The sequence below is a fragment of the Chiloscyllium punctatum genome, chromosome 37 (assembly GCF_047496795.1).
Source record: "Chiloscyllium punctatum isolate Juve2018m chromosome 37, sChiPun1.3, whole genome shotgun sequence".
Lineage (NCBI taxonomy): Eukaryota > Metazoa > Chordata > Chondrichthyes > Orectolobiformes > Hemiscylliidae > Chiloscyllium > Chiloscyllium punctatum.
Window position 1 is genome coordinate 33501828 of NC_092775.1, and position 25792 is coordinate 33527619.

At 37.9% G+C, this 25792-nt stretch overlaps 1 protein-coding gene across 1 annotated transcript in view; it reads left to right on the forward strand.

Moving 5' to 3' along the window:
- LOC140463222 (cadherin-like protein 26) overlaps positions 1-25792 on the forward strand; it is a 73983-nt gene that overhangs the window by 12903 nt on the left and 35288 nt on the right. Inside the window, exons 2-8 of the mRNA XM_072557011.1 lie at positions 2017-2145; positions 3668-3826; positions 5921-6068; positions 8003-8169; positions 11433-11564; positions 16912-17097; positions 20037-20308. Coding sequence (XP_072413112.1) covers positions 2017-2145; positions 3668-3826; positions 5921-6068; positions 8003-8169; positions 11433-11564; positions 16912-17097; positions 20037-20308 — 1193 coding nt within the window. The remainder of the gene's footprint in view (positions 1-2016; positions 2146-3667; positions 3827-5920; positions 6069-8002; positions 8170-11432; positions 11565-16911; positions 17098-20036; positions 20309-25792) is intronic.

A 25792-nucleotide genomic window follows, 5' to 3' on the forward strand; every position in this document is an offset into this window, starting at 1 on the left:
ACAATCTACAACTCTACCAACCGGAGTGTCACCCGCAAATTTACTAACCCACTCTTCAATGCCCTCATCCAGGTCATTTATATAAAGGACAAACAACTGAGGACCCAAAACAAATCCTTGCAGAACCCCACTAGTAACTGAACTCCGGGATGAATATTTTCCATCAACCACCACCTTCTGTCTTCTTTCAGCTCACCATTTTCTGATCCAAACTGCTAAATCACCCTCAATCCATGCCTCTGTATTTTGTGCATTAGTCGATCATGGGGAACTTTATCAAAAGCCTTAATGAAATCAATATACACCACATCAACCACTTTACCCTCATCCACCTGTTTGGTCACCTTCTCAAAGAACTCAGCAAGGTTTGTGAGTCACGACCTACTCTTCCAGAATTGCTAACACCTCCTCCTTGTGCACCTCAATCCCATCTAATCTAGGAGCCTGTATCTCAGTATTCTACTCAGCCCCATTGAGTTTTCCTACTGTGAATATTGACAAAAAGTATTCATTTAGCGCTTCCCCTATTTCCTCTGACTCCACGCACAACTTCCCACTAATGTGCTTGATTGGCCCTGATCTTACTCTAGTCATTCTTTTATTCCTGATATACCTGTAGAAAGCCTCAGGGCTTTCCTTGATCCTATCCGCCAATGACTTCACATGTCCCTTCCTGGCTCTTCTTAGATCTCTGTTTAGGTCCTTCCTGGCTAACTTGTAACTCTCAAGCTCTCTAACTGAGCCATCACATCTCATCCTAACCTAAGCCTTCTTCTTCCGCTTGAAGAGAGATTCAGCTTCTTTAGTACACCATGGTTCCTAAAATAACAAGGTGAATTCACAGAAAATTACTGTGCTCGACCACTTCTTCCCTGCCTGACCGGTACATACTTATCAAGGACTTGCAGTAGCTGGTCTTTGAGTAAGCTCCACATTTCAATTGTGCCCATCCCCTGCAGTTTTCTTCCCTATCCTATGCATCTTAAATCTTGCCTAATCACATCATAATTGCCTTTCCCCCAGCTACAACTCTTGCCCTGCAGTATATACCTATCCCTTGCTATCACTAAAGTAAACATAACCGAATTGTGGTCATTACCACCAAAGTGCTCACCTATCTCCAAATCTAACACCTGGCCAGGTTCATTACCCAATACCAAATGTAATGTTCTCCTTTTATTTCCTCAAGTTATTATCAAAGAGAATTTTCACCTCTCAGATCACTGTATTTGTCTGTCCATTACACACTGCAGCCATTCCGTGGTGTCCCACAAGCTTGCCAATGTATGCATACTGAATCCGACTGCATGACTATGTAGGTATAACAACATTTGATTCCTGGTCCATTAGTAAAGACTAACCACATAATTATTCCCTTCCAATAAAGTTACTGTGTGAGGATATATCTTTGAGACCACGGTGATTTGTGTTTTTATAGCCTAAGTAACTTCTCAAGAATTTCATTTTATCCATTATAATATCATTTGTTTTACTCTAAAGCTCCATGAATTAATTTTCTCTTGGATATATTTCTCTTTTCAGCAAAACAAAATGCCTTGCATTGGGTATTCTGTCTTTCAAAATCTCAGTTGCCTGAAAATGTGGTACAGCCAACAATGGACTTTAAAGTGTTTTAAAGTTTTAATGTAGAAAACAATTACAAGTTATTATCAAAATGTCTGTCATTTCTCTTCATAATCGGCAAATTAACATACAATTCCTTTTCCTGAACAAAGCAGGAACACCTAGAGTCAATTTTCCCTCATCTTAAATACCTTACTTGCACATTGACAGTTGGTCTTTTATTTCAAATGTTAAAGGAGCTATCTCATAACTTATCAAGAAAAATGCCATAGTAAAGATGCTATTTGATTACAAATTCCAAAGGATTGTGATTGCTCTCCTAGTTTGCATTCCTTTTATTTTGTTCTAAAATAACAAGGTGAATTCACAGAAAATTATAATAGCCAATATTAATTATGAATAACAGTTAAATAACAAGGTGATTTATTTCAGAATTTTGGTTCTCAAGAAGCTGAAGAAGTAGAGCCGATTGTATTGCACCGCCAGAAGAGAATGTGGGTTTTAGGTACTATCAATGTTGTGGAAGAAGATGAAGGACCTTTTCCTAAATTTGCTGTGCGAGTAAGTCACTGTTTTCCACAAATTTCTTTTTGGTTGATAGGTAGAGCTAAATGTAAAAGAATGCAGTCACCTTATGTAATGTAGCTATGTGTGAAGATAAATTATTGGTATGCTTAAATATTTTTTATAATATTTTTGTGGTGTTTTTAAAATATACTTCAACCTGTAACTATGCTATTTCTGTAACTAAAATGGTTGGTCAAATTCAATAATTGTGGAGACAGGTAACATATCTGTGGCTTGAAGAATTGATTGGCTTGTAGATAATGAATTGTATCTGCTCAAACTTTTGTTGACACCCAACACAGTTGAGACGGCATAGCATGAAATGGCGTTAAAAAGAAGGATCTGCTTACCATTTGAGATTATCTTCCTGATTGAACGATGTTGCAAAACATTTGGAAAGAGATGGGAAAAGAGAGAAGAGAATTTAACTAATTTACACAAAGTTAAATTGGACCAGGGGACGTAGAGCTGACTGTTAAAGCTGTTGAGAGTACCAATACCAGACATGTTGGTTCCAGTTGTTCTTGCACAGCTCCACATTCATCTTTCTGCCTCTCCAAACCTTCTCACTGGTACATCCAAACTACTCCTGGAGAATATTTTATGTAATGCAAAGACTCAATTTGAGAATTGAAAACCATGGTCAACCATGATCAGATAAGAGTCAGCATGAAATTAAAATAAAATTAAAAATAAAAGTATGTTTATTTTTAAACCTTGGCTGGATAGAATAACAACTCTGTCTCCTCCTAATGTTGTTCCTTCAATTCTCAATCATGAATATATGTTTCTTTTAATTCATTGCCTCAGTGTCTTCCTGTGTATATTTGACCAGCCTGTGGTTCAACTTTTGCAGCTCCACTCTTTCACCTTTCTCCTTTGTTTCCCTTACACTTTAATCGAGATGAAAACCAACTTAATTAATATGCAACAAGTTATTGAATTGTGTAAAGATTATGATCCCACCATCTAAATCCTCTTGATCATTGCCCTCATTCTGAGATTGAAGAGCCAAAGGCTGTGTATTGTGATCAAATGACCCTCTTATCTGTACCTCACATAATATGATCAAATAACATTTAGTTTACTGTTACTTCAGACAAAATCGATTCTGCCATCGCTGTCACCTAAAACTTACACTATCATGATATTGAGTCCTCTGAAACATTACAATTGTTTGCTTGCTCCAGGCTGCCTTGTTAAATGTGGGTCCATACTTTAAACTTCTTCTTTACACTACTCTTGGAATCAAACTTAATATCAAAGTCTAAATTGTTCATGTTTACTATGTATTTTATCATTAACTTATACATGTTATTGCTGTTTTTGATAATTGAATATTAATTACATAATTATACAAAATGATACAAAACACGAGTTAATATAAAATGACCTGAAATCTACTGCGTTTTAACCAGTTTCTACCCATTAGCTTTGAGACCAGACTGATCATTTGGTATTGTATGATAGCAAAACAATGAGTTTAATTTATAGCAGTTTTGTTTTGTTTTCACAGATCAATAATGACAAGACAGTTACGGATAATATTGTATTCAGACTGAGTGGCAGTGGAGTTGATATGCCACCGGAGATGGGCTTGTTTTATTTAAACAGAAGCTTGGGATCAATAATGATTACTCGCAAAGTTGACCGTGAGAAAACACCACTGTTTGCAGTACGGTTCAATATTTTTATAACTTTTCAGGATTCCCAAATCCACATCATAAAATTGTTGCCATAACCAAATATTTAAATGAATAATGTGGGTTAAGATTGTGGGTTAAGATTATGGGATGACTATGCCTGCAACATTTCACCTGAACAATGAAGTCTTCATGTAATGTTTTTATTATTGGATGGGTTTTCAATTCATCATGATTGGAAAATTCCTCTTTGATATTATTCAGACAGTGTTTATTACCATATTGTCTTAGCTTTCAGTGTATTATCACATTTTCTGATTTCTTAATTACAAATCTTCCTCAGTGTTTCTTGAACTCATCAAACGTTTGCACACTCAGTCTATTCTAAGACCAGATGCTAATTCTTCAATGAATGGTGCTCAGTGCATCTTCCATGGTTGCATGTTAAAAGGTTTATGTTTTAGAAAGACAGCAGTTGGAAATATTATGAGGATGAATGAAGAAATAATTTTTTTCTCAGACAGTCTACCATCAGTTATTTCTTTCTATCCTCTAATTACCTTTAAAAGTAATCTACATTTAGATGGTAAACTTCACATCCTCAGGCAACTGAAGTGTTTTAAAGCTAATTGATTTGAAGTGTTGTTGTGTCAGTAAACATGACAGTTCATTCAAGCAAAACATCGCACTGTATTGTTCAAATCAATGAATTTAGTTTGCTGATTTTGAGCAAAGCCGGCCTGAACAATATGGGAAATCTCTTTCTTCAGGTGTGATGTTTTAAATCCACTTGGTCAGTTGGATGTGTTCTCAGTTTAAAAATTCACCTGAGAAGATCGTCTTCAGTAGCATTCTTGGCATCCTACACAGTCCATCTTTATTAAATACAAAGCATGGAAGTGGGTCTTGGATTTGTAACATTGCATCTCAGAATTAATGATCTTGCCTTACCTTGACGCTCTTCATTAAGTTGTAAAATCTTTACACTTCTCTTCAGCTTTTCACAGTATTTATTGTAAAATTTACACAGATTATTGATTGAGTCTTGCAACATTATATTCAAAACATTACATTGAAATATGCTTTTGGGCCATCCTAAATGAAAGCTGTGCATTAATTCTTTAATTTGCAGACAAAAGAGACTTGGTAGCCCCAAACAGCACAATGGGCTTTGTAAATTCTTCATGGAATTGACTTGGAAAATTCATTGCACTCCACTCCTGCATTCCCAAATTTAGAGTCATAGTCATAGAGGTCTGCAGAACAGCAAAAGACCCTTTGGCCCATCGAGTGTGGCCAGTCAAAAACAACCACCCAACTATTCTAAATCCCATTTTCCAATGCTTAGAAACATTTTAACACTTCTTCAATATTATGAGGCTTTCTGCACCCACCATTCTTACAGACAGTGAGATCAAGATTTCCACCACCCTCTGAGTTAGAAACAATTTCCTCACATCACCTGTAATCCTTTTACCCCACACCTGAAATCTATGTCTCCTGGTCATCAATCCTCCATTAAGGGAGAAAGCTTCTTCCTGTCTATCCTAACTGCGCTGCTCATAATTGTATCGATCTCAATCATGTACTCCATCGTTCCCTACTTCTCCAAGAAAAACAGCTCCAGTCTATCCCGTCTTTTTCATAATTTGTCATCATTTATGTTGGTTAGATTGCTTGTTACTTCCTTCTGAACCGGTGAAATATCAGTAGTTACAAATGTGTGCACACTTCTCAAGTAGCTGATCTCAAACCTAATTAGTAATGAAATGGTGTGCTCTGAAATTACCATAGCAAAATTGTACAGTCTTATCATTTTGCTCGGATGTTGTAAAAGTCTATGAAAAATGTAGTTGTTAATTTTCTGATAAAGCCTGGAAGTAGATTTCTAGGCTACAATGTACAGTATAGAAGACTTGGCTCAGGATAGTTTTACAACCTTCAAGAAGACCGTTCTATGTTCCAACATTGCAACCAATTAAAACAGAAATTTGATCCAAAGTGTTGTGGTATAGGAACGAAAATATTAACTCATTAAATTCATTATTCAAGAAGATATTTCATAATATTTACACCAACTGTGTGCTAATATATGTTTCTTCACCCCAATTTATATTTTTATTTAGTTGAATGTTGATGCTTTGAATGCAAAAACCTTAAAGGAAGTGGATCAAACCTTGAAGTATAGGATTAAAGTGAAAGATATCAATGACAATGCACCAATATTCAGTCATTCAGAATATGAAGTAAATGTACCTGAAAATACTGCAGAAGGTAAGATGTTACTTTGTGGTGATCCTTTCAAATATATAATTAAAATCAAATAAGCAAAGGTTTCAGTATACTGGAACTTTTAGTGTAAAATAATGTGGCTTAATAGTCACCAAACACATTGTCTGGTTTTTTGCAGTTGGTCGCAATCCTGATATTAACCCAATTTTACACTAGGAATTCAGAAGTAGCTGTGGTAGGACATTGCTTGTGAACTTTCCGATAAAGCTAGTTCAAAAGTTGTGCCTGAGCACACAGTCCAAACTCCACACAGAAAGTTGCCTGAGGCGGGAATTGAACCCAAGCCTCTGGCATTGTGAGGCAGCAGTGCTAACCACTGTGCCACTGTGCCGCAATGAGGGAACTTCAAAGTGGAGGCGCTATCTGTAAAATGTTAAAACTTGATGCTGGGGAACAATTCCACAGGATGGCCTGTGGATGATCTGAGATGGGTGATAGCGAAGAAAGATTGATAGCTACCTGGCCTCCTAAATGACAGATTTGGCTTCAACAGGTAACTGACCACCATTTGAAAGACTAAAGCAGCAGCAGCATCTTGCCCCCACTTGGCCCAATGATGAGTATAACTGACTACTTGTTGCTGCTTGGTGGGTAGCTTCTGTCATTGTCACTTCATGTTTGATAAAATGCTGGGAAGGAAGAACCTGGTGGATGGCTAACCCAGTGTGTTCCTTTCTCATTTTGCTACTGGTACAGGCCCCTAACTGTGAATCTTTCAGCCCACTGACCAGGTTCACAAATATGGAATAGCCAACACAACATACAAGAAGATACCAATGAAATTTGGGAGCTGACTTGGTTTACTGCCCTCTTTTCTTCCTAAATCATGGCCAGGCTAAAGCCTGGGTGCGGGAGGGGTGGGGTGGGGGGGGCAAGTGGGGACATAGAGAAACAAGTTTTCTCTCATCAGCCTTCTTATTAATCTGCGGTGTTCAAAAACATTCAACTCAGTTTTGAACCACATAGAGTTACAGGCCAAACCCAAACTAATAGGAGGAAATGAGGACTGCAGATGCTGGAGATCAGAGCTGAAAAATGTGTTGCTGGAAAAGCGCAGCAGGTCAGGCAGCATCCAAGGAACAGGAGAATCGTCAATTCTCCTGCTCCTTGGATGCTGCCTGACCTGCTGCGCTTTTCCAGCAACACATTTTTCAAGCCCAAGATAAATTTGATCAAGGAATTTAATGTTAATAATATTTTAGAATAATTTAAATTACATCAGCTAGATGCTGTCCTGTCAAAACTGTGTCACAAATCTTAAGCTAGACATATAGTTACAGTATCGGTTTAAACTACTTCTGCATTGACTTCAATGGTATAAGTGTTAAGGATATAAATAATAAGGTGCAAAATCCTTCATAGAATTGACACAATAAGCACAGAAAATATTTTAGTGCTGTTTAATCATAAAGACAGGAAAGCATGGATCTGGAATAGTGAAGAACAGGTTTAGACATCAAGAAGAGCTTATTTAAACAAAGGGTAATCAAGGGTTGGATAGGTTGAAAGGAATAATTTTGGAAGCTAGGGTACTCATTTCAAACAGTTGATAGTCATGAAAGATGCCAGATTTGGCAATTATAGAAGCATGAAATCAATTGGATTAAAAATGTCTACCTTACGCAAATATATCTTGTGATCATTAAAATCAGTATTGTCCCTTGATATCCATATCATTTTCATACACAGTGAAGAGTGATATAGGGAAGTTCTGAGACCTAGAACAATCAGTAATTGTTTAAATAAACATAAATCTACTGCAATGAGGTTTCATGGATGTGTGAAAGTAAATATTGACATCAAAAAGCCTCTAGTATATTCTTGAAATGCTCAACGTAACATACTGTTATTAATGATAAGTATGACTAAATTTCATACCAGCAACTGTTTTATAAAATCAATTGTGCTTTGTTTAGGCAAAGAAGTTTTCAGGGTTAGTGCCACAGATGCGGATGAGAAAGATAATGACAATTCACTTATTTCATATTCACTGATTTCTCAGAAACCCTCAAAAGATCTCAGTCATTTTCATGTCAATAATACAAATGGAGCAATAAGTTTTACTGGATGCCTGAATTATGAGGTATGCTAATATTAAGTGACTAATAAATGATTATTAAGTGAGGAAATGACATTCTTTAATATACTGTAATCTTGGTGAAGAGTATCCACATGATAGATCTACATGATTTTAGAAAGATTGAGAAGAGTAAAGAAGATACAGCAATTTGGATTATATTCATCTTGGGGTTTAGGAGCTTGAAGATTGCGTTGCTTGGGGGAGCTAAGGAATGCTTAACATTTCATTATGGGCAAGGCAAGTAAAGAGCTGCTTGAAATTACATGGACAAACAGATAAAAATGCTCTTAAAAAGTGTAATCCAGACAAGAAAATGTCAGCATTTTGGATTTTGACATACTATATCAGCAGATCTATATGAGCTGCTGCAAACAGAACAGGACAGAAGGAATTACACATGCAAAAGAGAGATTATTCTTAATGTCGGCATCACAGAAAAAGAAAAGATCTAATGAGATATGGTATAAAAGTTACAATATTCCTGTGGCATCTTTGACCTACTCAGAAAGTTTATGATTCAGAGGTTCAGGCATCCTACACTTTGATGCCAACGGTCACAGGTCTAATCATAAGGAACAGCAAAATTATATTTTTGTATAACATATTGCAAATTCCTCAATTGGTAACTCTTGGGAAAGAAAATATTTGCAAAAGACATCAAAATAGGACTGAAAACCTTTTATTTTAATACATTTACATGGAAGGTCAATATACAATTGCCTTCCTAACTTCTTATTATGTCTGCATATTAACTTTTATCAGTATATCCAAGCCCCTCTGAAGGTCAGCATTTAGAAGTTTGACACCTTAAAAAAAGTTCTGCTTTTCTGTTTGTACTATTAAAGTAAATAACCACACCGCCCCATATCATACACTACCTGCTGTCTGTCGTTCACTATCAAACTTAATCTTGTTAATGTCTTTATGTAGCTGCTTTGTGTTCTCCTCACAGCTGATATTCCCACCTATCTTTACATTAAAAATTGGATCATTATTTTCCAACTCTTTGTCTTGGTCTTTAATATTAATTGTAAATAGCCAAGGCCTCAGCTCTGATCTTTGTAATAAACCATTAGTTTATCCTGCCAAATTGCATTGCTCATTCCTAGTTGTTACTTCCTGTCCATTCACTAATCTCCAACTGTGAACCTTTATCTTGTATATTAACATGATTTATGGCCCCATATTGAATGACTTTTGGAAATCCAAATATGCTCCATCTATTGGTTCCTATTTATCCACCTTATTGGTTGCATTCTCAAATCTAATACATACGAACATCAAAACATAAGGCGTATGTAATAAATTTGTCAAGCATTGTCTCCCTTTCATCTTTGTCCGATTATGCCATAATTTTTAAAATGCATTGATAAAATGTGCTTAATGATAGTTTCTGGAATTTTCCTGAAGACTGCTGCACGAGAACAGTGTGCATGCAACTCAGTCCATCAGCACATGTGTTTTCTTTAGCCATCATTGCTGATTTGTTCATCTGTTTACTTACAACTGTCAGCTAACTCTTCGCCATATCATTGTATCATCCCTGTGCAGACCTTCCCCAGCCCCTCCTGTGTTGGTCATTTGGCACACTGGGTGGCCATTGAGGTCATGAGATATTGAGTCGGGGTGAAGAGGGTTGGGAGGAGTACAGGAGCAGTTCAGGAAATGGACAAAAAGAGGTCAGGGTGACAGTGATAACTGAGAGGTATGAATTAAGGGAAGGTATGGAGAGAGCTTGGGATGCGATGTCCAGGGCTCAGGAGGATAGTTTGGAAAGCTGAGGAGAGGGTGATGAGGGATTGGGAGATGAATGGGTTAGGCTTGGGAGTCAGATTGGTGTGGGGCAAGAGAATGGGAGAGCATGATGAGCATTCAGGAGAGAAGCAGTAAGGCATTAGGAGAAAGAGTTACTGGGGGCACAAGGGCTCAGAAAGGGATTGTGTAGGGCATGGGAAGGTATCAGAGAGGGGTAGGGGGAGTATGAACTAGGATCTGGGAGGGGGTGGTTGGAGTTCAGAAGAAGGCAGCAGGGCTTCAAAGAGGGCTGGCAATGGGACACAAGGGTTTGGAAAGGAGATAGTGAATTCTTAGAAGTGGAGCAGTGAAGGGTCAGCCGAGGGACAGTGAGTCAAAGGAGGTGAATGGTGACAAACACACAGTAATATCATTCCAGTGGAGAAACCATGCATGTGCTGATGACCAGATGAGTGCCAGCTAAACTGTTGCAATGAGGCAGCTGTTAATGTTCATGACTAACAATGCGAACACTTGCAAACTTCCAATGCATTCTAGAATCCAGGGAAATCACAACCAGTATTTTCAATAATATCTGTGCAAATTGCAACCCTCTTAGTGAAGTAACTTCACCTGACTTCATTCCTCAATGGCTAACCCTTATCCTGACAATATTATCCCTAATTGTAAAATCTCACCAGGGGAAATGACCTCTTGCTATACATCCAATAAGACTCTATGAGAATTTTATTCATTTTAACAAGATCATCCTGCTTCCTTCAAAACTCCAGAAAATGTAGGCTTGTTGTGCTCACTCACTCCTAATCGGATAATATTCTCATCTCAGACACAAAGTCAGAAATTACTGGAAAAGCTCAGTAAGTCTGGCAGCATCTGTGGAGAAAAATCAGAGTTAATGTTTTGGGTTGAGTGACCCTTCCTCAGAACACTCACACCTCAGCAATTAGTGCAATGGTTATTCATTGCAACCCCTCTAAGGCAAGTATATCCATCCTTAGATTAGGAGGCCAAAACCATATGCAATTCTACCTATGCTGCATGGCTGTGAATTCATTCAGAACCCTTTCCATGCTCAGGTCATCTTCAAGTTACTCCAACATGTGCAGTCATGCAAAAGCCTTGAAGGACCCACACACTTAACTAAACTGGCTGCAGACTACAAAACAAAAGGATATATTGCATGTCATCAAAGGGCTATGTATTTTGTATTTGTACTCATTCTATTTTCAATTCTGTGGATTTGTGGTTTGTCTTTTGATTGTGAATTAATCTTTTTTGAACAGGGGTATGTGAAAACATTTTTCAAAATATAAAACAAACACTGAGAATGCTGAAGAAACTTGAAGCATCATCATACTGGATTAGTTTCTCTCTCCACAGTTTCTGCCAATCCTGCTGAGTTTCTCAAGCATTCTCAGTGTTTGTTTCAAATTTCTAGTATCTGCAGTATTTTATTCTTATTCAAAATATAAAACATTCTTTTGATTATTTGTATAACTTCTCTCTTTTAGAGGCTTAAATCCTACACTCTGACTGTTAAAGCAAGAGACAATGGCGTGAACATTCTCAGCAGCACTGCAATCGTGAGGATTAGTGTCACTGATGCTAATAGCTATCTCCCTGCTTTTATCAAAACGGGCAAAGTAAGTAAAGTTTGTCAAAAAGTGTGGCACTGGAAAACCACAGCAGGTCAGGCAGCATCCGCGGAGCAGGAGAATCGACCTTTCAGGCATAAGCCCTTCATCAGGAATGTAGTGGAGGGGAGGGTGGAGTGGATAGGTGGGAAGGAAGATGGACAGGTGGGACAGATCATGAGGGCGGTGTCAAGTTGGAGGGCCTGGATCTAAGATGAAGTGAGGGGAGGGGAGATGAGGAAATTGGTGAAATTGACATTGATGTCGTGTGGTTGGAGTGTCCCAAGGCCGAAGAAGAGGTGTTCTCATCTCCCACATCTTCCCTCCCCCCACCTTATCCTAGATTTAACCCTCTAATTCAGCACCACCCTCTCGAACTGTCCTAACAGTCCATCTTCCTTCCCATCTATCTGCTCCACGCTTCCCTCCGACCTTCATCATCACCCCTCACCTGCATCCAACTATCGCCTTCCCAGCTCTTCCCCCAGCCCCACCCTACCCTCCTATTTATCTTGCAGCCCTCTGCTTCACCACCCCCCCCCCCCCCCCCCACACACACACACACATTCCTGATGAAGGGTTTATGCTCAAAATGTTAATTCTCCTGCTCCTCGGATGCTGCCTGACCTGCTGTGGTTTTCCAGCACCACACCTTTTGACTCTGATCTCCAGCATCTGCAGTCATCCCTTTCTCCTAGGTAAAGTTTGTGTCAAACGTGCAGTTATGACTTTGTCAGGATGTTTAATTAATGTTAGCATTTTTTATGATTAATTGATTAAAGAGAAATTATATGTTGAAATGATTTAATTGAACCAGGTGAGAGCTGATTTTTGTTCCCCTCCTTTTCCTAAGTACATATCAAATTGCACCAAAATAATTTCCACTTGATCTGATCCTAGTCTGCTTGTATTTCTGGACTCAGGCCAATACCATGCCCATTCCTCCATGGTAAGTTCACATGTTGTCAGGAAAAGGAGCAAAAATCACTGAAGGCCAAATGGCAATGTCACTGCACTATAAATTGTATCTGTCATGTTCAGTCTTGAGAATGATTCAGCCAAGTTTCTTTGGTCAAATCATGTCTTACATGTCTTACAAACTTGATTGAGATTTTTGAGGAAGTAACCAAGGAGATTGATGAGGGCAGAGCAGTAGACATTGTTTACTTTAACAAGGTTCCAAATAGTAGACTGAAGTTAGATCACATGGGATTCAGAGTGAGCTTGCAATTGGATACAAAATTGGCTTAACGCAGGAGACAGAGATTGATGGTAGAGGATTGTTTTCCAGATCAGAGACCTATGACCCGCAGTGTTTCATAGGGCTTGGTTATAAAGATTGAATCATGAGGGGTACAGGTAAGGTGAAAGCAAGTGTCTTTTCCCTAGGGTGGGGGATTTCAAGAATTGGGAGCATATTTTTAAGGTGAAAAGACAAAGATTTAAAAAAGATAAAGGGCAATTTTTTTTTACACACCGTGGTTCTTGTGTGGCATAAACTTCCAAAGGAAGTGGTGATTGCAGATAGAGTTACAACATTTAAAAGACATTTAGATAAGCACATGAATAAGAAATGTTTGGAGGGATATGAGCCAACCGAGGGAAGGTGGGGCTAGTTTAGTTTGGGATTGTAGTTTGTTTCTGTGCTGTGTGGCTCTATGATTACCACAAAATGATCGACTCAAACAAAAATGCAATGATTATTGATGAAAATTTGGATTATGTAAAATAAAATAAAACTAACATGGATAGAAACAGATGTGTCTGAGTAAAAATCAAACATTAAAACTCTGTAGATTGTTGACTTTAAAGTACTTTAATGAATTAACAGTTATTCTCATGAAAAAGAAACTATAAGTCATGGATTGCCCCAAATGGCAATCTAATCCTGGAGGTGTACTGTGTACACAAGCTGCTGGTACTGGGTTACCTTCCAAGAACAGTTGCAGCTAACAAAATTCCCTTGACTGGAAACTATGAAATTTCAATACATCACCTCCAGGAATATTCCATAAGTGGTGAAGATGACTTCAGGAGTGTTTTCAGCTCTCACATTTTGCTGAGAACGGTTACAAAAAAAGACAAAGGGAGTATTGGGCTGTTGCTCTTCAGGTTAAATTCTCTTTCACTGAGTTCAAAAATTTAAGACTCTTATTCCAAAAACTAGACCATGTGACCACTCTCTGAAACTCTTCCAAATTATATGACTCCATATCAGCTTTTTGATGCTTGCAGGTATAATGTTGTTGCAATTGATGTTTTGTTCAGTACATCAAGTACACCTTTAAGTGACATGCACATGATATCATTGTGATACAATAACAGTCATAGAGTCATGGAGATGTGCAACACAGAAACAGATCAATTGCTCCAACTTGTTCATGCCATCCAGATAACCTAAATTAATCTCGTCCCATTTGCCAGCATTTGGCCCATATCCCTCTAAACCCTTCTATTTATATACCCATCCAGATGCCTTTTGAATGTTGCAATTGCACTAGCCTCCACCACTTCCTCCGGCAGCTCATTCCATACACGTACCACCCACTGTATAAAAAAGTTGCCCCTTAGGTCCCTTTTAAATCTTTTCCGTCTCCCCCTAAACCTATGCCCTCTAGTTCTGGACTGCCCCAACCCAGGGAAAAGACCTTGTCTATTTACCCTATCTATCACACCTCATGATTTTATAAAACTCTGTGATGTCACCCTTTAGCGTCTGATGCTCCAGGGAAAACAGCCCCAGCCTATTCAGCCTCTCCTTATAACTCAAATCCTCTAACCCTGGCAACATCCTTGTAAATCTTTTCTGAACCTTTATAAATTTCACAACATCATTCCAATAGGAGGGAGACCAGAATTGTATGCAATATTCCAAAAATGGCTAAACTAATGTCCTGTAAAGCTGTAACATGACCTCCCAACTCCTGTACACAACACTCTGACCAATAAAGGAAAGCATACTAAATGCCTTCTTCACTATCCTACCTATCTGTGATACCACTTTCAAGGAGCTATGAACCTGTACTCCAAGGTCTCTTTGTTCAGCAACACTCCCTAGGACCTAACCATTAAGTGTAGAAGTTCTGCCCTGATTTGCCTTTCCAAAATGCAGCACCTCACATTTATCTAAATTAATCTCCATCTGCCACTCCTCAACACATTGGCCCATCTGATCAAGATCCCATTGTACTCTGAGGCAACCTTCTTTGCTGTCCACACCACCTCCAATTTTGGTGTCATCTGCAAACTTACTAACTATACCTCCTATGTTCACACCCAAATCATTCATATAAACAATGAAAAATAGTGGATCAAGCACCGTTCCTTGCGACACTCCACTGGTCGCAGAAGGCAACCCTCCAATACCACCCTCTGATTTCTCCCTTTGAGTCAGTTCTGTATTCAAATAGCTAGCTTTAACTGTATTCCATGTGATAATGCGTGACCTGTGGATATAAAAGTCTCATATGACATCTTACAGGACTTTTAGTATGCACAAATCTTGGTATGGTTGCTAGTCATGAACATGTTGCAATTGAATTAGTTTATGATGTCCAATAATAAAACCTATCCTCACAAAGACCACATATCCTTTTTGATTTACATGCTGATGATATTGATTGTGAGGCTGAATATATTCTCAAGGTTGATCTGTTACACTTTGGCCAAAATCCGTTTGAACAGTTTCAATCTGGAATTGTCAAAGATGAGCAACTGCAAGATTTGCAAAAGATCTGGGGATGACCTAACTGTTTTAAAGAACTACCAGGGAAGATTTGTTCATTTTGGGCATACATAGATAGGGGCTATATATCACAGATAGTCATTTACAATAGAAAAGAAGTTCTAATACTAAGATACCATATACTGTACACCAGGGACACATGAGTATTGAATGCATAAGACTACTGGCACGTGAAACTGTGTACTGACCAGGGGTGAATCAGGATTTTAAACAATTCATGTTTGCATATGAGACATGCCAAATGTACCAACCCTAGAAACAAAGGAAGCCGCTACGTTTACATGATATTCTCATTGGATGGGCGTAGCAACAGATCTATTCATAGTACATGGAGAAAATTATATCCTTATAACAAATTACTTCTTTAAATTTTACATAGTTCACTGATTTAGCAACACAAAGAGTAAAACCATTACCTGTTCAGAATCCAGTTTAGGTAGTTTCTGACAATAGACTGTAGTACGGTGGTAAATGGTTTCAAAAAATCTGTATTAAGCGGGAAGTGACCAATATTACATCATCACCCCACAATCCTTGTTGAAATCATTTAACAGAATGTATAGTTTGCAATGACAAATGAATGCTCTTTCAGTGTCAAGGAGCAAAACAAGATTTTCATATTGTATTGCTACATTTTTGTGAAATTTTAAGCAAGAAGAGATTTCCATCCACTGCATAATTTATGCTTGGAAGGCCATTCTGAATATTCTTGTCCCACAGCAGGAATGGGTGACCAAGAAATGTAATGTTTGTATAATGCTAGCTGGAATAAATGTTTATGGATTCTTCAAAATTATAATATCTAATTCAAGTTTCTTATTTTATGAGGATAACAGTCATTTCTACAAATGGTAAAATACGCTGCTGGAGGTAAAACTACATCAGTTGTATCCAGTGCCTTTTCCTTAGCAGTGACCTTTGTTTGAATACACAGGGCTTATACATGTGAGTCCATATCGACATTAAAATAAATAATATTGGAACCATGTCATTTTGTAATAGAACAATAACGATGCTAACAGACTCTCTGATGCTATTACTGGGAATTGTTAATATCTAGCCAGCTTTTATGCTGGAAAATCCTTCAGAAGCATTGTAAACATGGTAAATGGATCATGCTGTTAGAAAGAACACATGAGATGAACTTGTGCCCATGTTGTCTACTTGGCTATCCTAATCAAAATATTATCAAATATATTCACTTCTACATTTACAAGCCAATGATTTGGGGGTCAGTTTTCTCTACATCAGCAGAAAGGCACAAAGTGGTGAATGCTTTAACTCTTACAAAGTTTTCTGAATTTTTGAGCCCTATTAGAATGCACATTAAAAATTGTTGCCTGCTTAAATTTCACTCGAATGTTACCTTTACTCTGTCACTATATATCACCAGACACATCAAAAAATAACACCAGATACTTCTGTGTTTACACCTGGAATGATGCAAATAGTTTTCTGTTTGAAAATTGAGTAGTAGTTTTTTTGAGAGTTGCAGTTAATATTCACATTTGAATATCAAAACTGTGTTGAATAGACTCAGGTCTGAAGAGAAAAATTGGATGCATAAATCTGATGTACAAATATTTGACAATTGTTTATTGCAATCTTCAGCTTTCAGGTAAAGTTAATGAAAATGATGAACAAGTAGATATACTTAGAGTAAGTGTCACTGACAAAGATGTTCCCTATACACCAGCCTGGAGAGCAAAGTATAAAATCGTAGAAGGGAATGAACGTGGGAACTACAAGATAGAAACGGACCCTGAAACAAACGATGGAATTCTGTCTCTTGTTAAGGTAAACAATTAACATTATTTAACAGCGATGATATTTGCTAATGTCTATTATCAATGCTCGCCTCAACTGGGAATGGTTAAGGCTGGGCAAACAATGACCCTGGCCTCACTAAATTGCTTTGGAGCCCTCAGTCAGATCTTCGACCTGGAGTTTTGCTCTGAACAAGAGCACAAGCTAGGGATGTTTGCTGACTTTGCAAACTTGGGTCAGGGAAAAGTTGCCAGGAAGTTGGATTTTTGTTCTGGAGTGCTCGGGTTCCCTAGGAATCTGGCTGAACAATGCTGAAACAAGAATGGAAAATGCTGGGCGCAGGAGAAGGCTGAATGCCTGTCTATGTGCGCGGGCACTTATTGCATTTCTTTAAAAAAAAGAGAATAAGACAAAAAAAAGCTCCAACATTCATTCCTCATGTACTTGATGTTCTCCATGCCCAATAAAAACCAGCATACACCACTTTATGTCCCCATCTATCACAACCCCTCATACATTCAACACCAACCTATGCTCCTATACTCATCTCACATTTAATCCCGATGCCAATAGACACTCATTTACTCAACTTCCATGGCCCTTAAGAGACCTATGTTAAATTAGTGCCAGGTCATGCCACCCACACATCTGTGTTCCCTCGAACATTTTTCTCCTCTGTGGAATTCTGAAATCTGTCTGCAGCAGTGACATCCAAAACCTGGCGCACTGATTGATGTGTGTGGACCCTCAGAATGGGCTCATAGCTTAAGGGAAATGTTGTCACCCATGCCTCTTTGTCCTTACATTTGCCAAGGCAGGTATGAAATAAGTTATTAGCGACTATTGCAGACTTCACTATATTGAAAAAAAAGCTCATTCATAAAACAAATTTAACACATTTTTACTATTTGCTTTCCCTCAACTACATAATGCCTTAGGACAACAAAAACGTCAGGTTCATACTCCTCAATAACACCAGTTATTGGCATTCATAACCCACTTTAAGAAGCTTTAAACTACTTGTTACTGTCAATATAAACTGAAATGTCAGGCATCTATTGTGACAAAGGATGGAGTTATGGAGCATTAATCAAATCATAACACCTCACAAACCTATTCGCAACACACAAATGAAATATCAAACAATGTTTTTTATTAAAAATGACCTTGTGATATTTATTTCAAAGATTTAAAGGGAGGGATTTTTAAATGTCTTGACAACTTTGACAGCTCCTTTTGATATTTTGACAATTCTAATGAGCATCACAGTTCTTTTGGCAATTCTAATGAGCATCACTGTTCTTTGAGTTTATGCACTTTTCACACATTTATGGCATCTTTTAACAATTCTAAAGAGCACTGATCTTCCCCAAAGGTGTTCTGGGACAATATCCAAAGGGATACCTTACCTCTCCAACAAAATACCTTGGCTATCCAAACAAATCCACTAAGTTCAGACCTCTACTGTCTAGTGACTAAATTTCAGATACCAAAAATTGAGCCAGCTGCTAATTCCTATGGGTGGCTGCCTCTATGAAACACACTCGTGCAAATTTTGACCTGCTCCCATGAATATGGTAGGTACCTTGCTTGAGGGTTGGTCCAATATTTAGAATTGGCCACCAATTTCTCCAGAAATTTCAGGCACAAGTCTTCAAGTTGCTTTGTGTGAAAAGTTCTTTTGATTCCTCTTTCCTCCAGAACATAGCTGTCCAAATTCACTTCATAACCCATTAATCATTTTAAAAATTTAATCAGTTATCATATTGTAGAGAAAGTGACAGCTAAAGTTTGCATAACAAGGCCCCGCAAACTTGAATCTGAAAGTGAGCAGAACATCTGGATTTAGATGCTAATTCAGTTATAAATTTTGGCCAGAATTTCCCCTATTCCTCTTGAAAGTAATGCCAGAGAAATTTATATGTCTACCAGTTGCAAGTTAACTTATCATCCCATCAGAAAAATGGGACCACAAGAAATGTAGCATTCTCTTATTAATACCTGGGATATGCATGTGAGTTACAGGCTTGGATCTACAACCTTCTGGCTAAGATGTGAGAGAGCTCAGTTTTTTTTATTCATTCACAAGATGAGGGTGCCACTGGCTAGGCATTTTATGTTTCCTAATTGCCCAGAGGGGCAGTTAAGAGGCAACCATATTTCTGTGGTCTGGAGTCACAAGCAGTTCAGAGCAGGTGAGAATGGCAGGTTCCTCCTTCAAGGACCTCAGTGAACCAGATGGGTTTTTTCCTGGCAGTCAACAATGGATTCATGGTCATCATTAGAATCTTTGAGTTGATTTTATTGAATTCAAATTCCACCATCTGCCATGGTAGGATTTAATCCTGGGTCCCCAGAACATTATCTGGGTCTCTGGATTAATAGTCCAGTGATAATACCACTACACCATGACTTCCTTTAACTAGCAGACATAGGGAGGCAGTATTGTAATGGTAAAGTTACTGGACTAGCCAACCAGAACCGCAGTTAATGTTCTGGAGACAAGTGTGTGAATCCTACCATAGAAGTTGGTGAAATCTGAATTAAATAATGCCCTTTAAATAATGCTTTTTAAGGAAATAAATATCCTTTAAAAGGCCCTTTAAAGCCCTTTCCAAAACTGGCACATATATGATGGGCCAAATGGCTGCCGAGCATGCCATACCCAGTCAATGAGTCTATGATTATAAACTTCATTTGACATGGTTAATTATCCTTACCTTCAGTTTGAAGCCTGGTGCTGTACAATCTGAAATATTATTTGTTGTATGAGGAACAAGACCAACACCCAACATTTCAGTTTATCTCGTTGGCTAAATACATACTCTGCTGCCACAACAAGAAATCTGAGAAATCTTATAGTGCCTAATATTCACATTAGATGCTACACTCAAATTTCTTCATGTGCAGATATCTTAGAGTTACTTGAACAGATATTGTTTAGTGAATTTGTTACCTTATGTTTACAGCATTTGGATTATGAAAGGGGTTCAAAGAATCGGTTGAAAATTCTTGTTGAAAATGAAGAACCATTTTTTACCTGTAAAGACATGACTGACAAACAGACAGCTGAGGCACTGGACAGTGTATACGTTGTTATCAATGTTCATGATACGAATGATGCACCTGTGATTGACCCTTCAGAAGTAACTGTTCATCTTTTAGAAGGTCAAAAGGCAAATGTTATATTGGTGAAATTCAATGCTACTGATCCTGATAAGTACAACATAAATAATATCAGGTAAGAAGGAACTAAATCTAAGCTATACAATATGACAAAGTTAACATTTGAGAAGTAAATATTTTACCTTTTTTTTTAGTGTTTTATCTCATTTTTTTTCCCATTCCTTCCTTGTTAAACTTACCACAGCTGCCAATTCTTCCATCTGAATCAGAACCCAAGTTCCTGTACTACTTGTTTTTAAATGTAATTAATCAATCACAGGTCAGTGAACAAAATTATTGGTTATCCTATAGGTAATCATATATGAAAAATAATGCATTCCCATAGAAATGTAGAGAGGGTTTGCTTCAGTTATACAAGACACTGGTGGGACCACACCTGGAGCACAGTGTACAGCATTGGTGTCCTATTTAAGGAAGGATATAAGTGAATTAGCAGCTGTGAAGAGTTTTACTAGACAAATACCTAGAATGTGCAGATTGTCTTATGAGGAAAAGTTGTATATAGTGGATACATATCACAGGAGTTTAGAAATGTAAAAGGCAATGTGGTACTTTGACAGGGCGAATGTGGAAAGGATATTTCTTCTTCTGAAGAAGTTAAGAACTAGGGCTCTCAATTAAAAATAAGGGTATTATCCAATTAAGACAGAGATAATTATTTTCTCTGATGTTGGAATTCTGTTCTTCAATAGGCAGTGGAAACAGAGGATTTGAATATTTTGGAGGCAGGGCTAGATAGATTCTTGATCAGCGAGCAGGTGGAAGGCTGTTGGGGTATGTGGTAATGTGGAGTAATCAGATAAACCAAGATGTTATTGAATGGTGGAGTAGGCTGTACCTCCTGCTGCTAATTTGTACGTTAGTAATTGGCTGCACAATATATGTTTTTTGAGTGCTAAATTATTTTATCAGACTGCAATATGTTGGGGCAAGAAATATGTGCATATTTCTGGCCAGAAGTATACATCCCTTCACAAATTAGGGTATGATAGGGGCACAAATCAGGAATATTTTTAACACAAAATAATTTGGACAGCAAAGCAATTATGAATTTATGCATACCCAAGTGCTTCATTCCCTGAGGCCCATGATCTTTACCCATCCTGTGGAGATTGCAGAGGTACAGAAATTTTCGACCATGAGAGCTGACATATTTTCCCATACACAATGCACAACTGCTCTGGATTTTCCGATGCAGTTCAATACTTCACTGATCTGCAGACGAGTGTACTTCCTGAGCACACTGTACCAAATGTAGCTCCAATCTAATTATACTTCTAGCCTGTTCAAGTTCAGTCAATGACTTGTAAGAAATTCCTGCACTAGTAATTGCCACCATATCATTCAATGTGTTTTGAAAGCTCTCTGATAGGTAGCTCAATATTTTCAGAAATTACAATTGAGAACAGAACTCACCCTTTTATTTAAATATTGGGTCATGATGTTTCTAACTCTGCTGTGTTCAATGGGATATGAACTGGATTTCCGCTGTGTTTTTCCTTTGGTCTTTCTTAACACCCATGTTTAGTGAATTGTCATTATGCTAAATTATATGGGTGACAATTTCTGTGTTGGTACTCAGCATAGTCAATATGAATAATGATGCATCACGTATTAGACTTTAATTTTCACTTTGTTAAGTATCTAGTTTGTCTAGCAGACATCAAAAGTGGTAGAAGGTGAAATAATTAAGTTGTGATGTCACTGCCAATTCAACGGTTTGCATGGGGTTGTTCTGTTCAGGAGATGATTGAGAATCAAGCAGCAACAGAGAAGATAGGAACAAACACACCAAATACTGATTTCTACAAAACTGAGTGCCCTGTCTCTGCCAAATGTCACTGTAGAATGAGAGTCCAATTAACTGTACTAGTTGTCTCCCTCCTTTGTGTGCTGCCTTCTCCTGCAAAACAATTTGAAGTTGTTAAATGTGTGCTCTGAACAAGGGCATTTTCCTTGCAGCACATAAACTAGCCTATCATCAAGTACATGTTGCCAGAAAAAGGCAGCCAAATGGGAGACACATTTATGAATGGAGTATCGGCTTTCATAAGTTGAAGAAAGGTGATATGAAGTTTTCCCAGTTAATATATTGACAATCAAGGAAGTAGAGAAAGAAAGGATGAATATGCAGTGACTAAGGTGTGTTCAATGGGGTTCAACAGACTAAGTAAGAAATGTGAAGAAATATATTACATTGTTTGCCTTGGTGAGACTATTCAATTTCTTCCTGCAGCAAGGTACTAATGTATATATTGATCCCGTTCACATGTTGTAACATTTCTTGGCAGACCCATGTACCAATCATGTTGCAACTTGCTGAGGGAGACAAAATACCTTATTCGCTCGTGAAATTGCTCCATAAGCATCTCCGAAATTCAAAAACTCATGGAATGCATAGAATCATAGAAAAGATATAAAGCAAAAGAAACCATTTGGCCTATCAAATCTGTTCTGTCTTTCTGCAAGAACAACACACCAAATCCAACACTTCCCCTTTTCAATCAATCCCTGTAAATTTCTTCATTCTTTAACGGGATGAGGACATCACTGGCTATGCAGCATTTATTGGCCATCCCTAATTCCCAGGGGCAGTTGAGAGTCAACCACTTTTCTGTAGGTCTGGAGTAACATGTAGGCCAGTCCAGGTAAGGATGGCAGTTACCTTCCCTAAATTGCGTTAGTAAACCAAATGAGTTTTTCTGACAATTGGCAGTAGATTTATAGTAATCATTAGACCACTATAATGTATTCTCTTAAGATTTTAATCCAGTTTTCTGTTAAAATGAATGACTCGATCTACATTCATCAGATACTAAATCAGTACATTGCAGATCCTAACGCAATGTAAAAACAATTTTCTTCATTTTGTCATTGCTTCTTTTTGGCAATCATTTTAATTCAGCGCCCACTGATTCTCAACCTTTCTGCCTGTCAGTGGGAACAGTTTTTTTTGTCTGCATTCTGTCCAGTTTCATGAGACATCATCCTGCAGCAGCGAAATGTCCTCCCTCCCCACACTTTGATCAGAAAACATGGACTTTACCTTTGTATTGCTGTAGGTCTCTAAGGCTCTGCACTGACACTTAATTTACCATTCTTAATTGGTGAATTTGGAGGAGCTTGTGTTTTGGCTTGACAAATAGGCAAGGTCTGACTTCATTTACCAGCATTAAATTTGCTTATTCTTCCTTGAGAGAGTAAAATCAGATCCTAAGTTTCTTTGCATGCGTAGTCTTCCCCAGCTATCATGTTGGACATGGGTAGCACGTACTTACTGTTTTAATGGTAGATACAATCAGCTCAACATTGTGTCTGTTAATACATTCTACCTTGATAGGGGAGGGGAGATGAAACAGAGGAAATTGCAAAACTTTGATTATATAATTCACGATTTCATAATTCAGGACATCATAATTCATTTGATTCTGTCAATGGTTTTTCGTTCCCTTGCTTGCAAGAATCTTTTTTTGTCTGCTTTACAATTGTAAATGTAAATAACGGTTTTATAAGAATGCAAAAACAAGAATGTATCTATTGCATTTGATCCACTCTATCCCCAAATCAGTGAGCTGTCTGCAGTATTCATATTGCTGAAAATATTTGATGGAGGCCTAATTATACATGGTAATCAAGCTTCACACTAACTCCACGGGGGCTCACAATTCCTTCTACACATCAAAGTAGTTCATAAAAATTTATTGTCTTAAATTGCTTTAGGAAAACAATCCTCACTAATTGGCGAATTCGCCGTGCCAAAATTTACCAACCAGAGTTCACTGGGCAACCATTCAACACACCCCTTTTATGCAGTATGAGTGTTGGTTTTCTCTGCTATTTGATATTTTTGTGAATTGTCCTGAGGAGTGTAAGCCAAAAGGCTTTGACATAGAGTCAAACAGCATGGAAACACTTCAGTCCAACCAGTCCATGTTGAACATAATTCCAACTTAAACTAGTTTCACCTGCCTGGTCCTGGCCCATATCCCTCCAAACATTTCCTATTCATGTACCTATCCAAATGTAAACAAAAATGAATAAAAATCCTATATTAGTGGAATATCATAACTGCAATAACTGTAGTAAAACTATAATAAATCTTTAACTAAGCTTGCAATCCCAGGAACAGCTGCAAGATCCACATAATGTCTCTTATCAGTAATACTTACACTCTATGCTACTAGAACATAGAACATAGAACATAGAACAGTACAGCACAGTACAGGCCCTTCATCCCCTGATGTTGTGCTGGCCTTCTATCCCTCTAAGATCAGACTAACCTGCATTCTTATCAATTTACTATCATCTATGTGCCTATCTAAGAGTCACTTAAATGTCCCTAATGTATTTGACTCTATGACCACCGCTGGAAGTGCATTCCACACACCTACCACTCTCTGTGTAAAGAACCGACCTCTGACATCTCCCCTAAACCTTCTTTCAATTACCTTAAAATTATGCCCCCTTGTGATAGCCATTTCTGCCCTGGAAAAAGTCTCCAAATATTCACTCTATCTATGCCTCTCGATATCTTGCACACTTCTATCAAGTTGCCTCTCATCCTTCTTTGCTCCAATGAGAAAAGCCTTACCTCTCTCAATCTGCCTTCATAAGACATGCTGTCCAGTCCAGGCAGCATCCTGGTAAATCTCTTCTGTCCCCTCTCTAAAGTTTCCACATCTTTCCTGGAATGAGGCGACCAGAACTGAACGCAATATTCCAAGTGTGGTCTAACCTAGGCTCTATAGAGCTGCAACATAACTCTGCGGCTCATACACTCAATCCCTCTTGAACCCAATCCTACTAATTCACATTAATATGTAATTTATATTTTAAAAATTAAAGGCTATAGTTTCATTGGCATTTTTGATTTCACCTTTGAATTAACAAGTATAACAAGAAGCATATACAAGAAGGAAGAGAGCACAAGTGCAGAAAGTATTCGTCTAAATTTCATAGAGAATTTCCATGGAGAATAACCCCTTTCCAGAATGAAGCAAAATTTAAAAATCTATAAGATTTTATCTCTAATTTTTGTTTAGTAAATAATGTAACCACTATTTATTGATGAATAAACATAATACTCTTCTCTTCGGCAAAATAAGTTGTAGCCGACATTATTTTCCAAACTGAATGGCTGTGCCTCAGATTTTTTAGATTTAGGTTTAGATTTATTGTCATACACATAAAAAGTACAGTGAAAAGTGTTTTTTTATGTGGTATATACAAAATATTGCCAAGCTCCAATGCCGTCTTAAAACACTGAATATAATGAATTGTTTTATTATAATTGAGTTTATCTTTCTCTCTTTTTCTTGTCCCTCCTCTGCCGACCCTCCAGTTGCTGCTTGACATCAGCTGGTGTCTCTGAAATGGGCTCCTGAGTTTCTGTAACAGACTCTGGGTTTTTGGTTATGGGCCTCTGCTGCCGACACAGTCAGGATTGCTCAGCCCAATCTGGATCCTTGACCCAGGGGATGCATGGGTTCCATACTGATAGCTATCAATGTGTGTCACCTGGGTGCCATGTAATTACAGT